Source organism: Rhynchophorus ferrugineus, unplaced genomic scaffold (assembly GCF_030347505.1).
Source record: "Rhynchophorus ferrugineus isolate W39M unplaced genomic scaffold, kcgeb_rfMv2 rfM1, whole genome shotgun sequence".
Taxonomy (NCBI): domain Eukaryota; kingdom Metazoa; phylum Arthropoda; class Insecta; order Coleoptera; family Curculionidae; genus Rhynchophorus; species Rhynchophorus ferrugineus.
Window position 1 is genome coordinate 29,982,752 of NW_027472580.1, and position 15,831 is coordinate 29,998,582.

The 15,831-nt window shown below is 31.1% G+C and overlaps 1 protein-coding gene across 2 annotated transcripts; it reads right to left on the minus strand.

Moving 5' to 3' along the window:
• Positions 1 to 6,274: 6,274 nt before the first annotated feature.
• LOC143206654 (acyl-CoA Delta-9 desaturase) lies at positions 6,275 to 15,400 on the minus strand. Of its 2 annotated transcripts, none has more exons than XM_076419295.1 (5): positions 15,324 to 15,400; positions 10,135 to 10,373; positions 8,641 to 8,771; positions 6,742 to 7,130; positions 6,275 to 6,682 (listed from the first exon to the last, which is right to left on the minus strand). In XM_076419295.1, exons 2-5 carry the CDS (start codon positions 10,349 to 10,351, stop codon positions 6,364 to 6,366), a joined length of 1,056 nt encoding a protein of 351 aa, XP_076275410.1. In that variant the 5' UTR covers positions 10,352 to 10,373; positions 15,324 to 15,400; the 3' UTR covers positions 6,275 to 6,363. The 2 variants fall into 2 exon arrangements, with proteins under 2 accessions (XP_076275410.1, XP_076275411.1); XM_076419296.1 differs by lacking the exon at positions 15,324 to 15,400 and adding an exon at positions 13,386 to 13,406.
• Positions 15,401 to 15,831: the final 431 nt, after the last annotated feature.

A 15,831-nucleotide genomic window follows, 5' to 3' on the forward strand; every position in this document is an offset into this window, starting at 1 on the left:
GATATCAACTGAATGTATACATCATATCATTCACGAATATTTGGGTATGAGAAAGCTCTGTGTAAAGGAGGTGCCGCGCGAGCTGTCTTTTGGTAAAAAACAACGACTAGTTGATAATTCGGAGCAGTGTTTGAAGATGATCAAGCGTAATAAACCCGAGTTTTTGTGTCGATATGTGACAATGGATGAAACATGGTCCATCATATTTCACTCCGAAGTCCAATCGTCAGTGAGCAGAGTGGACTGCACACGATGAACCCGATCCAAAGCGTGGAAAAACGCAACAGTCGGCTGGCGAGGTTATGGCGTCTGTATTTTGGGATGCCCTTTGAATAATTTTCATTGAGTACCTTGAAAAAGGAATGACCATCAACAGCGACTATTACATAGCGTTATTGGACCGTTTGAAGGACGAAATCGCCGAAAACGGCCGCATTTGACGAAAAAGAAAGTGCTGCTACACCAAGACAATGCACCCTGTCTCAAGTCAGTAAAAACGATGGCAAAAGTCCTCATCCACCGTATTATCCAGATCTGCCCCCCAGCGACTATTTCCTGTTCTCAGACCTCAAAGAATGCTCGTTGAGAAGAAATTTTCGTGGAATGAGGAGTTGATCGTCGAAACTGGGGCCTATTTTGATTATTACAAATCGCACTACAAAATGGTATCGAAAGTTGGAAGGTCGCTATAATCAGTTTATCACCCTTGAAGGGAATTACGTTGAATAAAAAAAACTAATTTTGCCAAAAAAATGTGTTTTACTATGGTAGGCCGGGTTTCAATTAACCTGTTATATTCACGTGTGGTAACCCAAAGCGATAACACTAAGCCACTAAGAAACAAACAGCTGAAAAATTTCACCATAAACATAATAAATGAAATGGTCTAATATAACTTACCCTTGATATTTTCTTTCTCAGAAATTTTTGCATGCAATGATAACCGGGTGACACCTAGCGGCATGTAGCACTTCTTTATACGTTTTATATTATATGTGTTAACTTATGTATGTCGTCACACCATTCTCTTGATTTCTCAATAATGTGTGGAACATTTTAAATAGGATTTTGTAATTATATGCTTTTTTATCACTATGGGAAAGACCATAACCCTGAATCGAAACAAAATACCAAAAGCTGACATGAAATTCTATGAATTAGGACCTAATAAACTCCGATTATTACTCCAAACCAGCCGTCCCAAGGTTGGTTGTAAAGTTTAGAATGAACAGACCTGGTTGACAGATTAAAGAATCATCAAAATAACTCAGTCTTTCATACAGTTAGAAAACGTCAAGACCAATCGCATTTCAACAGTCCTTCATATTCTCAATTCATGAACAGAATCAAAATTAATCATTTTCTGAATTGCCTGTTATATTGAAACAAAAAACTGATTAAAAAACCATGAAATAAATTAGATTTATTTCGCATACATTTTGGATTTTTTAGAACAAGTTCGCTTAAAGCTTTTTACTATCGTGTGATTTTGATCTAAAATCAAACGATAGAAAAGTTCATGGAAAGAGCTACAATAATCGAAAAAACTCTTTTATTGATAAATACTACCTGGCAATTATTTGGCATGACGTAATCTATGTGTTAGGCCCGGGACTTTTCAGCCTATGTTTTATACGATAGCAATTGATTGTGAAAAATAGCCATTGTTAAAAGCATCGGGTTAAGATAAAGTGAGAACTGCAGTTATTATGGAGATAGATACATAGATAGATCGTAAACGATACACCTAAACTGGAGGTCACTAGGGTGTAGACAATAATTTACAGATAAAGTATCTATAAAGAAGCTTCCAGTATCTAGTGATAAAATATGTATTAACAAGATATTAAAAAACCCATCCATCCTTAGTTTAAGTGACACTACTCTAACATATGAGAATAATGCCAAATAAATTAAGAATGTATAATAAATAATGATATAATGACTTAAAAAAAAACAAAAACGTCAATAAGAACATTATGATTTATAGTCAAGTATTAAAACCAAAATTTGGAGTTGCATCCAGGATATTCATAAGGAAACACATCTTTGTACGACTAAAGAAGACGAAATGTAGACGAGTGCACAACATTGGTACGAGTGATCCCGATACGATCTAAATGAATGACATAATCGTGAACACAACAGTCTAATTTTGGAAGATCCTGGCAGGCAAACATCATACGTGTCATAAGCATTATACCGTAGAATAAAGAAACTTAGAAGCGCATCTCCTATGTTAAAATTGGTTCTAAATTACGCTCGGAATCCCCGTGTGAGGGCGCTTACGCATGCGCCGTATGACAGTTAATTACGGTGGAAAATTTTAAAATGTTTAGCGGGAATTTTAAAAATTTGAGCGGGAAATTTGAAAATGTATAGTAAAAAATTTTAGTGGGAAATTAAAAAAAAATCTTTTAATTTTACTGGGAAAATAAAAAAATAAATATATTTAAATATATTTTATTGATATATTACAATTACATTAATTTTCCTTGACCATAAATACATTGATATAATCACAGAGATATCTCCACTACCCAAAACACGTAATCCACTGATATTATCTTCTCTCTAATATTTAAAACAAACATTAAAATAAGATAATATAACTATTAATGGTTCTGATGTATTATTTTTTAGAATCAACTAAATTAACAACCTACCTAAATTGAGGTACATTTTATAAAAATATGACAACTGCAATTGGGTCTATACAGTTCAGTTTCTGAACTAACGACCAAAATTAGAGGTTACTACTCCAGCAGCTTCTAGAAGGAAAGCAGATCAAGATATCTTCTGCCACTGTATTTCAATAAGGATAAAGCCATTAGTGTTTCATCCAACCTGAAACGAAACTGATGGGACAGGATGAGTTATCTGTAAATGAACATACGTTTCTTATTATATACTTACTTCTGGGTCTTGTTGGGGTAGAAGAATCTCCTATATATCTATCAGCATCAAAAAATTTATGTGATTTTATATTGCCATTGGGGGCATATGTTCCTCGTCTTGTAGTAAAGGTAAAGAATCTTATTAATTCTATTAAAATAAAATAAAATAAAATATTGCTTAATTATTTCAATGCAATAAATCATTATTATTTAACAAAATACTTACTATTTAAATTACTAGTAGGAATTACATCTTGTTTCAGCCATGGCTTTCCACATTTTGGTCTATAGTCTTCATCTTTAAAATGATTACAAACTTACCTGGACCTATTTAGGAGATCATAAGAGATACCCTTAAGGTTTTCTTTTTATTACACTAATAAATTAAAATACACAGAATAATCTAAAGTAATTGTCAAATATATATAACAACACATACTGAAAAACTTGACGTAAATAAACAATACAAAATATATCACCTAAAAATGACCGTTAACTGCTTAGATTAGAATTATTAATACCGAGGCCGAACGAAAGAGAAACAGACATATAGCTGCTGCATTTTTCATTTACATTTGGACGCGTAACGGGGATTCCGAAAAGCTTAAAGGTGGCATCCCATTTTTCTATATAACTTTCACTTCTAAATTTCTTTATTCTATGCATTATACGTAATAAATAAATATTAAAGTTATACTTCCATAAAAATATGCGATAATCTGTTTTCCACACCACCCATGAGGTAAATCTACGCGCACATTTTCTTATGCGGTGTCTTCTTAGATGTAGTCCTATAAAATCATTTATTTATTTTTACAATCACACAATGATTATATTATTACATTTTTAAAAATGCCTTAACAGGAGAAAATATCTCAGACAGACTCCTCGGATTTCTACGAGAGATTTTCTCCATAGAATCTAGCCTATGCTAAGTTTATATATATATATATATATATATATATATATATATATATAGATATATGTGTATAATATGTTTATATATATATATATATATAATATATATATATATATATATATATATATATATATATGGCACATGTGTCGTCTTTTTCTTCTGCAAGCAGACGTCATCCACTTCCATATCATTCAATTAGGACTAAATAATATTAAATATATTCGTTATATATCCAACGTCATGAAAAGAGTACGGCGCAGTACCGTCGTCCGACTAGAATCAGTAGGCAGTAAACAGTAGTTGTATCGCATATTAATTGACATTAATTAACATTTCTTGGATTTACAAATTAATTAAAAAATTACAAAAAATTTCTCATTTATACACTTTTCAGATTTTAGAAATACATCACTTAAATAATTTTCATATTCGACATTTTGTTATATATTATTTATATTCTGTTTTCTTTTGTGCTCGTTTTAGACCTCTTGGGTAATAAGCATTTACTTACTAAATACTTTCCTGGAGTTTCAAATTCTCCCATATTTTGTTATTTTCTTTAAATACCTGATCAATGAAAGACACTCACGTGATGTTACATACAATAAGTATCCGTCCCTGGAGTAGTATATTGGTGTGTAATAAGAATTCGGCGTAAATCGTCATACTATACAATGGTCAGTTTTATGCTCTTTAAGTCATCTATTTCATTTATTTTTTATTCATCTATATAAAACAAAATTAGGTGCTTGCTAGTGCTAGTAGCGTGGGTGTCAGTCAACTTCTCAATCAAAGATATGTTTTATAATCGTATGTTTATAGTGTTTTAAGATTAAGTTCTTTCAAACTGAGTTCCAATTAGAACTAGAAAAATACTGTTAATATTTACTATAAAAAATTAATATACTTGTTAAAATTACAACCAAACCTTCTGTTTTTATTTGAAACTTTATTCGTATTTTTTTACTTTTTTAAGACCAAAATATATGATTACACTATCAGTGTCTATAGCATTACATACGTCTGAATCAATACATAAGTTAACCTTAGTGGTCAGTCTTAAAGTACTCATTCTTTAGTTTCCAAGATATTATTATTACATATTAGAAATGTGGAATGACTCGATGAACTTCATATCACCTACAACTATTTTGCAATTTTTTTCCGACAATAACAATAGCCACGTTGTTGATTGTCGGTGAATCAAACTTCCTCGCATGCCCCACGTGCTTTGTCTGTGATCAAGTCTGAGCAATATTATAGTTATCAGATGGCACTCAATCCAATGCTCTTTTGAACAAATGGGTATTTTGACTAAATGGGTATTCTGATGAAGAAACCTTTATGGTTATTAGGCCTTATTCACTGTTGATTTGTGAGCGCAATGCCTCTGAACTTTCCTATTCGGATTATGATAGTGGATATGGTGGTAACAGTAACATGCAATTAATTTTATTCCAATTTGATTAGATTATTTCTGATACAAATTTGAATATTGCAATTATTACTACAATATTATTTGAATACAAATTTTTTATGACTATATGACCTTGAAAATGGTCATAAAATTTACCTGTATAATAGATTTTTTGCCAAATGACCTAATTTAAAATATATATATATTTTTGAATGTTGGCCATGAAGAGGTTCGTGTTATTTCTCATCCCAGAATCTGATGACTGTAATGGATCTGGTGGTAGTACCGATAGAAGGAACACCTTTCAATATGGACAAACGATTATCATTTCGCCTAATTAATTTCCTTATTGTAGTGGAATGCTGTTTATTTATGGACTTCAAGATCATAGCGCTTGCGGAATCATCCAATTTCATTGTGTCTTATCCACTTTATTTCTAGTCATTCTCAAATGCAACATAAGAATACAACTAGTATAATTTTCAGTCTCTCGCTGGTCATCAGTGCGGTTAGAACGTCAGCTAACTCGTAGCATATTTGCCAAATCTCTTCTACCATTTTTACACAGCTTAGCCGTTGAATCATTTGTTTCCAGGCGTTTACTAAATGCAGGAAAAGATCCAATAGGAGAGATTCGAATCATTTCAACGTCGCAGTTTCATTGCTTGCCAGACGATAAAAGAAAAAATTTCTGTGGCGTATTATGACTAACGCCAACATAAATAATTGTGAAGAAGTGCGAAAATTGTCCGCTGCCAAACCATCATTGTTTTTCTAACGGGGTGTCGCCAGGTTGCCATGAGGATGGGAAAAAGTTGTAGTATATATATATATATATATATATATATATATATATATATATATATATATATATATATTTAATGTGAAAAATTTATCAGGATACATATAAGCGGATAATAACATAATTAATTTGCCTTTAATATTTTTGAACTTTGAACCGTAATTTTAAGAACCACACAAAAGCATTTTATGGATATAATTGATAAGTTTATGAGGCAAAACTATTCTAACGAGTATTGTTATATTTTTTTATTTATAAAATAACATGTAATATTAACTAATAATAAAAATGTGGTACAAATCAAGACAATTTTTTTGGAACACTTAACTTACGTTATTTTTCGATGGATAATTTTAACCTTTTCGTAATCTTCTTTGGGTTGGTCTTTATCTCCCCATCCCCATATATTGTGAGAGCCATCTCCAGTTCTTTGTACGCGTTTCTGAACCATTTCAGCAGACACCGTTTTCAGGTCATAAGCCCATCCGATTTTTGCAAAACTGTCTATGACGAGAGTGGAAAAATTGGTAGAGTATTTACCAAGTTCGCTAGCTTTATAATCCCATGGAAAAGCGTGATGATAATTGTGCCAACCCTCGCCCAATGCAATAATGGATACTATCTTATTTTCGACGGGGACAATAGATCTGAAAATAAAGTCAACAAGCTTTAATGGTTTAAGCTACAGTAATCGAATACTACTTACTTATCGTAAGGCTTATTACCCCACATATGAGCTAATGAATTTATCGACCAGGCGGCGTTGAGGCTACATACATATCGTAAAATATTCAGGCAAAATGAATTGCGAAGTGTCTCATTCCACAAAACGATTGGAAAATAAGTGGGCAAAATAAAGCAAATTAGAGGCATTAAAATCATGTAATATTTATGTTGGAAGTATACAATCGGGTCAGTATACAAGTCTGATATATCTAACAGTTTGCCTTTGCTTTTGACTTCGGGGTGTTTCTTACACAATAGCCAACCAACATGAGAGAAAAAGAAACCTCTCTTAGCGTTATGAGGGTCAGCATCAGTGTCTGAGTATTTATGGTGTACTCTATGATCTCTAGCCCATACAATAATTGAATTCTAGAAGGAAAAATTCACATTATATATAATAAATATATGTTAGTAATTAATTACTAATCCCATATTATCAAGCTAATTTGATATTTTATAAAGAAAGGCATATAGCCAGCATTGGCAGAGAGCTCTTTTCATCTCTCTATCTACTTTTCAATCAATCAAATTGGAAGAGTACGCAAATTTTGTCTACGAAACCACTATTGAGTCTAGACCTCACCTGTTATTCTTGGCTCTCTCTTCTTAAGCTTTTTTTCCATCATTAATAGGAAACTTATACCCCGATAATTTTTATAATATTATGTAATTTTATTATGAAGATAATAACAGGTAAATTGATTTTGTTTCGAATATTAAATAATTAGGGGCTATTGTTATTTGAGAATTTTAACGTTGCCATCAACCGCATATCTAAGTATACCAAGATTGTGTAATGCGATGGAACTACAACTTTTGTATATTTGAGAGATTTTTAAAGATAAACAGATGTAAATATTTATTATAGCAAGATTCAGAATATTCTTCACAACATTTAGAAGAACAATTAGCAATTAACTTATGAACTTACTCGTAACAAACCAGAATCTGGAATATGTTACTCATTATTAAATGTATAAAATTTACCTCTTTTTACATTTACCCACTGAAATTTTCATCATAAATATGAAATGAAATGAATAATTAATTATGAAACTTATTAAATGCACATAATTATGAAATGAAAAATAGCCAATATAGTTTTGTGTTTCGTTTTCAAAATTAAGAATTTCGTAAAAGAAATACTTTCAACATCCGCATAAGCGAAGAAAAATAGACGATAGGTTCGCAACATGAAGACTGGTTCGTCCCCAACTTATAAGCTGACATTACATGACATAATAGTTCTCTACTAATCTCTTTTCGCTTTCTATTTAATTATTGTACTTTTATTGACACTAATCTTACATTCGAATGGTAGGATTTCGTTTGCCCTTTATGCCATAAATATATCTAAACATATCTAGAATATTGGTCATTTTTGATGGAAAGTAATTTAGGAATACAATTTGCAGTGTTATGGTTATCTATGAATATATGAAAACTATCAGTGCACAGTTGAAGAATAAATACAGGCTTAGATTACAATGATTGGTACCTGTCTATCGTAAGAAACGTAAACGAATTCCTCACAGATTTCTGTGGCGAAAACAAACTTTTCTTCAAATTCATTCATTCATTCATCCAAAACCTTCAAATTCTTTTCTGCGGAATTCACAACACAAAGAGTTAAGGAAAAGACATAGATATAGAAAAACATCCTAGAAAACGATCTGAAATATAGGAAGACTAATATTGTCCGAGGCCCGAACAGTTGCAACTGAACATCAAATGTAAAGAGATTTTGTGAAGATTATTCCTGCGTCCTGCAATACTAATAGCAGCGACAGGCAAAATATTGGTTGAAAAATAAACACGGTTACGGATTGATGATGATAATGATGATGTTGAAGAACATATACAATTTAAATATACTAACCTCATGTGCCAAAGTGTTACAGATCACAAGAATTACTTTTAAAGGCCACTTAACTTTATAGGACCTATGACTCCATAATCGATGAGCACCAGCAGTAATACCCAGACATGACAGGTGATATAAAATAACAGCTGAAAATAAAATTAACGATCTTACAACAATAAATATTAAACAACAATATTTGTAACCACTATACTTTAAATTAAAATAAAAAAGTTATAATTTTCAAAAAAATAGTAGATAAACAAGAAGAAAAAGAAGAAACGTAAGAAAAACGTAGATATATACAAATTGTTATATTGATTTAATTAATAAGTTTGCGGTTAACTAGAGATCTGAAGCCATTTCAGTATTTCATCACACAATCAAACCTTTATTTCAGTAAGACACTAACGAAGTATGGAAGATCATACCAAAATGGTAGTGTATTAAAAAGTGGCCGAATGAATCTTAGAGATGTACAAAAGTAATTTGAAACTGCCAGATGTTTTCAGGAAGGTCATGAGTTGATAAACCAGCACATATTGTAATGCTACTTTAAATATTATTTTAAATAATTGATACATCATTTCATCACTATGCACGAACCACCGTTATGATTCAAAATGAAAATAAGAAACTAGGAAACTTATCATAATCATTATAATGTTTTAGAATGTAAAAAGAAAAGAAGTAAAAATTTTGTTCATGAACTACCTGCAGACTGATAAAATAGGAAACAAATTATTACTATAGTAGAATTTGTACCAAATGTTCATGAAAATTACCCGGTTTACAGTTTATACTTTTTTCCATTAAGATAATGGATCTGCTCACATAACCCATTCATCATTAAAATAATTGAATCAAAAAGAAATGAAAATAGAAAGTGTATTTGAAGAATAGTTTCAATGTTCAGTTTTTATACGCCAGATACATTTTATGATTTTTGGTTATTTGCGTACTTCAAAAAGTTTTTAAAACTATATATACTTTCGGCTAGCTTGTAATCTACATCTCAAAACATTCATTCGTGGTAATGATTGTCAAGCGAAGAAATAACAGCGACCATAGAGAAATATTTTGCGGCCTTCTCAAAAAATAATATAATCATGGATAAATTAATTGAAATTGAATTATATTATATCGAAATAAAAAAGAAAAATTATACTGCTTCTATTAGCGTTATTTCAATTTCATATTGAGTCTTAATTTATAAATGAATGTATGAAAATTATCATAATACATTGATAAACAATGTAATTATGCATTATAGAAAAGAAGAATGTAAAACAAATGTTAAGTGAGCTACGGAAATTGCTTATTTTTATGGACCTTACGTTTACATCAGTATTTTTTTAAAATAAACCATCAGTTTTTCCAAAAATATATAATAAGATCTTAATTAAGTTTTCAGCAGTAATTTTTTTACGTATTTACATATTAAATTATTGTTAATTTTTACATGTTACAATAGACACGCGTAGTAGAATCTTAATTATTGTTATTATTTACCATAAATTGTTGTATATAATCTAGCTGATGTAAATGTCAAAACCAATCCACATAGTGCAGTCAGAAGAAGGAAAATATAAATAGTGACATTTGTCCAAACCACTTCTATTTTTCTCTGTTGCGATTTATTTTCTTGCGTGGATGGGAGAGTAGAACATACTTCAGCGTCATTCTCATTTAAAACACCAGTAGGCATTAGAATCACATTAGGAGCCATGATTACATACTATGAGAAGTGTCTGAAACAAAAATCAAATGAAATATTTTCATATCAAATATGAATGTCAAAAATGTGTATAATTATATTGATGCTTTGTTTGAGTGTAGTTCCAAATTATATGGTGTAGTTATACCGCTCAACAGAAAAATACTAATTTTGAGTTAAAAATAATATCATTTTAATCCGAAGTTATTTCTTTTCCCGGCTCGTTTCTTCGTGAGCTCTTTGGAGTTTCCTATTTTGTTCATATAGTCTATTAGTGAAAACTACACTCGTAGAGAAGAGCAAGATAAATTTTTGCTTATAAACCATCTGTTATTAAAAGCTTGATCTTTTATGTAATGATATTTAAGTTACATGATTAAGCAACAAAGATTATAATTTGGAGAATATCAGAAATTCAGAACATCTTCTATTATCAACAAGTAGCAAATCGATAGCGACAAATAGTGTTTTATTTAAGCGTAAGCAAAATGAAAATATTGTATTTCCCTATCGAATTCTACTTTTAGCTTTTTAAAAAGTTCTTTATAAAAATAGCAAAATGTTTGAAATGAAACAGTAAATGATCAGAATAATTTTCCATTCGTGTGTAATTCATTATCATCATTGAGTTAGACTATAAAATAATATTTTATTTGCTGTAATGATCATGTTAAGGGGTTAAGAGGGTTGATCTGGTAACTTTAAATATTATTTTTTTATAATTTCAAAGCTTATCGCTTTAAGAGTATGTCCTTAAGAGTATGTCGTATACTTAAGAGTATGTCTTATTTTAGGAGATATAGCTGTTTTAGTAACGCAGTCTCTAATGCAACTCTTTTAACCTGAAACATTAAACGCTTTCTCTCGAAACTACTATTTTCTAGACGGCTGAATGTATATATATTTTTTCTTTTTCCAGGATGACCAGGTAGAGCCAAATGGCTTTTGCTGATTTTGCTTCGGGTTCTGGATAGAAATGTATTGTGGACGACAGAAACCCTGAATTATGAGTGGGATTGTCTTATTTGACTTAACTATCGGGGTTTATGGATGGGTAGGTACTTAACCAGATTGTTTTCGTTTTCTAAGGCGATAAGGGAGAACCTCACAGTGAGCATTTCAAGCTTTTCACGAAAGGGATGCCTGATTCTAGGTGTGTAGTAGTGTTCGTCATAAACCATGGGCCAGTGAGAAACGCGCGGACTTTTTTGGACTGAAACACTTGGAGTAATGCAAGCTTCTCTCGGAGAAGTACCTGTATCACACCTGTGTTCCGTAGAGGCAGACTGGATGGACTAGCATTTTAAACAGAGTCGCTTTCTTGGGGGTTGAGAGTTACTTTTGGAGTGCAGAGGAGTAGAAATAGTAGGCTGAGCATGGCATTGCCTTTGCAAATAGCGTGCTGAATTTGGGCCGACCATTGAAACCCATGATCTCATATCAGATCAAGGTATGATACCTTGTATAGTCAAGGGATAGGGACTTGCGGTGGAAGAGAATAGCCTGAGTTTTGTTCGGGTTAATTTGAAGCCACCAGAATTTGTACCATACAATCGCCTGATTGAGTTGGACCTGGAGTCTGTCGCCGATGGCGTCGGGACTGTAACTGGTGGCGAAGAAAGCTGTGTCATCTGTATAAAATGCTGTGTTTGAGTGTATAGGAAGTGAGAAATCAGCCATGTAAAGGTTGAATAGGGCTGGGGCTAGTGGAGAACCTTGCGGGACTTTTGCAGATATTTGTTTCCGAGAGGAAACTGCATCGCCGATGTTTACTCGATAGGAACTATCTTCCAGGTATGAGTGGATCAGGAAAATTGACCTAGTTCATTCGCTTTAAAGATTATACCGTTGTGACATACTTAATCGAAAGCTTTGGAAACATCTAGAAAAATGGCTCCAGCTTTGCGACCTTTTTTAAGTCTTTTATTTGCCTGATGGATGGTTGCTGCGACGCGAGCAGCTTGATCGAGATTTGAGTGTTTGGCACAGAAACCGAATTGACAAACAAAGGATTATATTATAGGTGTAATATTGCTTTTTCGTCAAGTTTAGAGAGTGAATTAATCAGACTGACGGACGGAGTTAGATTTGAATATCTCATTACCGATTTTCTTGAAATTCCTATCGAAAAAGACATTAAAATAATATCTCGTTTTTTAGAAGAGCCATAATTTGTCGAAAAAAATGCTTGAATTTTTTACTTTTTTTCTTTGTTTCACCTCTCTAGTTTTTTTTGTTTCAGATTCATAGGAAGGTTGTAATCGTGAAAACTGGGTGCGCCATTTTTTTGAAATCTCTGAGTGCATCCTTTCTTTTCTTTTATATATTCTATACACATTAATAAATATCTGATGAAAATAGATAGTAAACACATTATTTGACTTATTTATATCACTTGTAAAAAATCTTAAAATGCATGCCTTTAGATTTGAATACTGACTTAATAAAAAATAATGTCAATCAGAGAAGAATGCGAAAAATTTAATTCCAATTCAGTTTTAACTTACTTTAAGATGTAAAGCGAATAAACAAGCTTGTATCATTAAGTACGCGAATTTTTGTTCATTGTAGTTCATTTTAAATTATGATATACCGAAGATTCAATCCAACCAAATGTGTCGGTTATAAGAGATATATTTTATACAAGAAAAATGTAGAGTTTTAATGCATTACTTTGTAATTGATGGACAGCATGTAAGTTATAATTAGTGTAAAATATAATAAGTGTATAATAAGGAAATCCCACCTTGACTGCCAAGTGTGCCTAATAAGTAAACCTAACCTAGAATATAATTGAATTTATTTCGCACCTGTTTTATTTTATAATAATTTTACTAAGAACTAGTTGAACTTAAATACTCAATATAACATATAATGTAAATTCTGAGAATACAGTGAAAGGTTTATACAAATTTGCATCTAATTTTTTTCCGATAATTTGTGTGTTATAATATCTTTAAATTATTATGATATCTATCAACTTATAATATATTAGTTATATTATAATTATATAAATATATATAAACTAAAATTTATTAGAACTTACCTACGTTTTGATAACTACTAATAAAGCAAGCAAATGCAATTAATTTATAAACTTAAAAATACAATTTTTATGTAAATGCAAATGCAAATTTCATGTTTCAATGTACTAAAAATGAAAGCAAAAAATAGCGAAGACTAAATAAACAAGTACTCATGGGAAAACCATTAACAAAATATTATGAATTAATTAATACCTTACTTGTATTCGTAAAAATACATAACTGAAAACATACGTCCTTATGTTTAAGATTAAGTTTATTTATGCAAAAATTTAGAAATATATTGCTTTTCTTAATGAGAAAAAGTTAAAAAAAAACAATAAATGAAATAGCAGTCTATTTAATCTTCAAAACAGCCAATATAATATGTTGAAAAGATAAGATATTATTAAGCTAAAAATGATAATTACATGACTATAAAGCAAAATTCCTTTGAGATTTAATTTTATAATTTATTCTAATCGTTTTAGATGTGAAGATTTCCATGTGTACTTGTTGGATGAAATAAGGAAAGCTATGGAAGGAAACTTGCATTAAGCTGCAGTCATAAAATTGTGGTTTGGAGTATAATAGTTGGGTGACTAATTTAAAAATTAAAGAAACTACCACAATATAAAATAATTTAATTAAATTATTTAATTGTTTGAGAAATGTTGCTTGAAATATAAAGAAAAGAGCGCTTTATTATTTTAAAATATTCATATTATGAGCATTTTATTACGTTATGTAATTATGTTTGGTATCTTTTCATACCGAATTAGACTTTATAATAATGATAAGTAATATATTCACTGGAATATGCTGTGTATGTTATGGCTTATTGCTTTTTTTTGCAACAATAACATACGTCGTTGAAACTATTCAATTGACGTCGATACGCATCTGTAGTAATAGTTTTGTTCGACTTTAGCTCATTTAACACTATGACTTGCGGATCGGACAATATACAAATCAAGACCTTATGACCATAACTATTCTTTTAACGTCTAGAAATAGTCGTTTCTACTTGTTAAAAGATCAAAAACAATTGTTAAAGTGTCTAAAATTTTTCAATACAATTATTTAATTTTTGTTATTAATTAATTGTCTCCTTGTCTTAAATATGGGGTTGTATTAAATCAACAAATTGTCTAGCAAATTCTACGCTGCCAAAGCAAAATTTGTCGGTTAATTACCAATGGTTTTCCCTGTCAATCGGTATCTAATTATCGGTCATCGAATCAAAAAGTGCAAATAAGCTTCAAATTAAAAAGACCCTTCGAATGTATCCAAGATTTTGCTTTAACATATGAAAGAAGGTTATAAAATCACACCAACTTAGAAACAATACATCTTCTGGAGAACTCGAAATCAGAAGGCTGATATAAAACAAACCACACGAACTTATTTAATGTATTTAAATGTTACTGGTAACATTAACTCAAGTTAATCTAACTTAATAGTAATTTCAGAAGTACTTACTAATGTATCTATATCACACTCATCTTGCTTGTGAATATATAGATGTATATTATAAACAGCTGTAAATTAACTTATCATTAAGATTTTATTAAGCGTATCTAATAAAATATTTTTTTTTAAATATATGTTTACTGACTATTTCAACAACAGATCAATAATAGTAAAACTTTGTCATATCTACAGTATCGAAGTATCTTAGAAAGGAAAATAAATCATAACAGACATAAAATATACAATCGATAGACGTTGTCCAGCTTAAACGTTATTTTTCATACCGAGTAATCTGTAATCAAGTTTATAGACGATTTAAATTTTTGTTTCAACACACATTCAATGGTATTTTAGGGTAAATGATGTGGCTCGGTGAATGGAGGTAAAACGAAATGAAACAGTGGTGTTTACATTATGTGGCCGTTATTTATTGGCTATATAAAAAATGTGAAAAATACAAAGGATAAAACGGATGGCAGCGGAGTTACCTGTTCACGAGGCTTGGGCAGTCGATGGTGGCACGTCTAAATTAAACAATAGTCGAGTACTGAATGAATCGAAGTACCCTTCAATAAAATCCCAGATAAACGTCTCGGGGTTGCCAGCTATTCGTTATCGGGTTCTAGTTGGCGCTGCTGGCACCCCGCCCATGTTCAACATCTGGGATTATATTTTTGGGTATTTTGTAGACCGTTATTCCACGATGTAAAATTCGACATGCCTCAAGGTCGCTACAGTATCATGGCGTTACATTGGATTTCGATCCGGCAATAATGCAAATTTAATTCCATCCTAGTTTGGATTGCACGTAAATGTGATAAACAGAGCTGGCGGTCTTGTATATGACGCAGACTATCACTATATGATGATGAAAGAATACATGCGATATTGATGTTGTGAGGCAAATGTATGTAGTCTTCAGAATTAAGTTTAGCTTGATTAAACTTAATATATTGCAATCCCTCACTTTCGATTGTGCCGCACATACCAACAATG

Bases quoted from the DNA above. Each gene is read 5' to 3' on its own strand.
- LOC143206654 (XM_076419295.1), bottom strand. From the start codon at position 10,351: ATGGCTCCTAATGTGATTCTAATGCCTACTGGTGTTTTAAATGAGAAT. The intron at 8,772-10,134 runs GTAAATAATAAC...TTTTATTTTCAG, and splicing joins ATTATATACAACAATTTATG to CTGTTATTTTATATCACCTG. The intron at 7,131-8,640 runs GTTAGTATATTT...TTTTCCTTCTAG, and splicing joins GTAACACTTTGGCACATGAG to AATTCAATTATTGTATGGGC.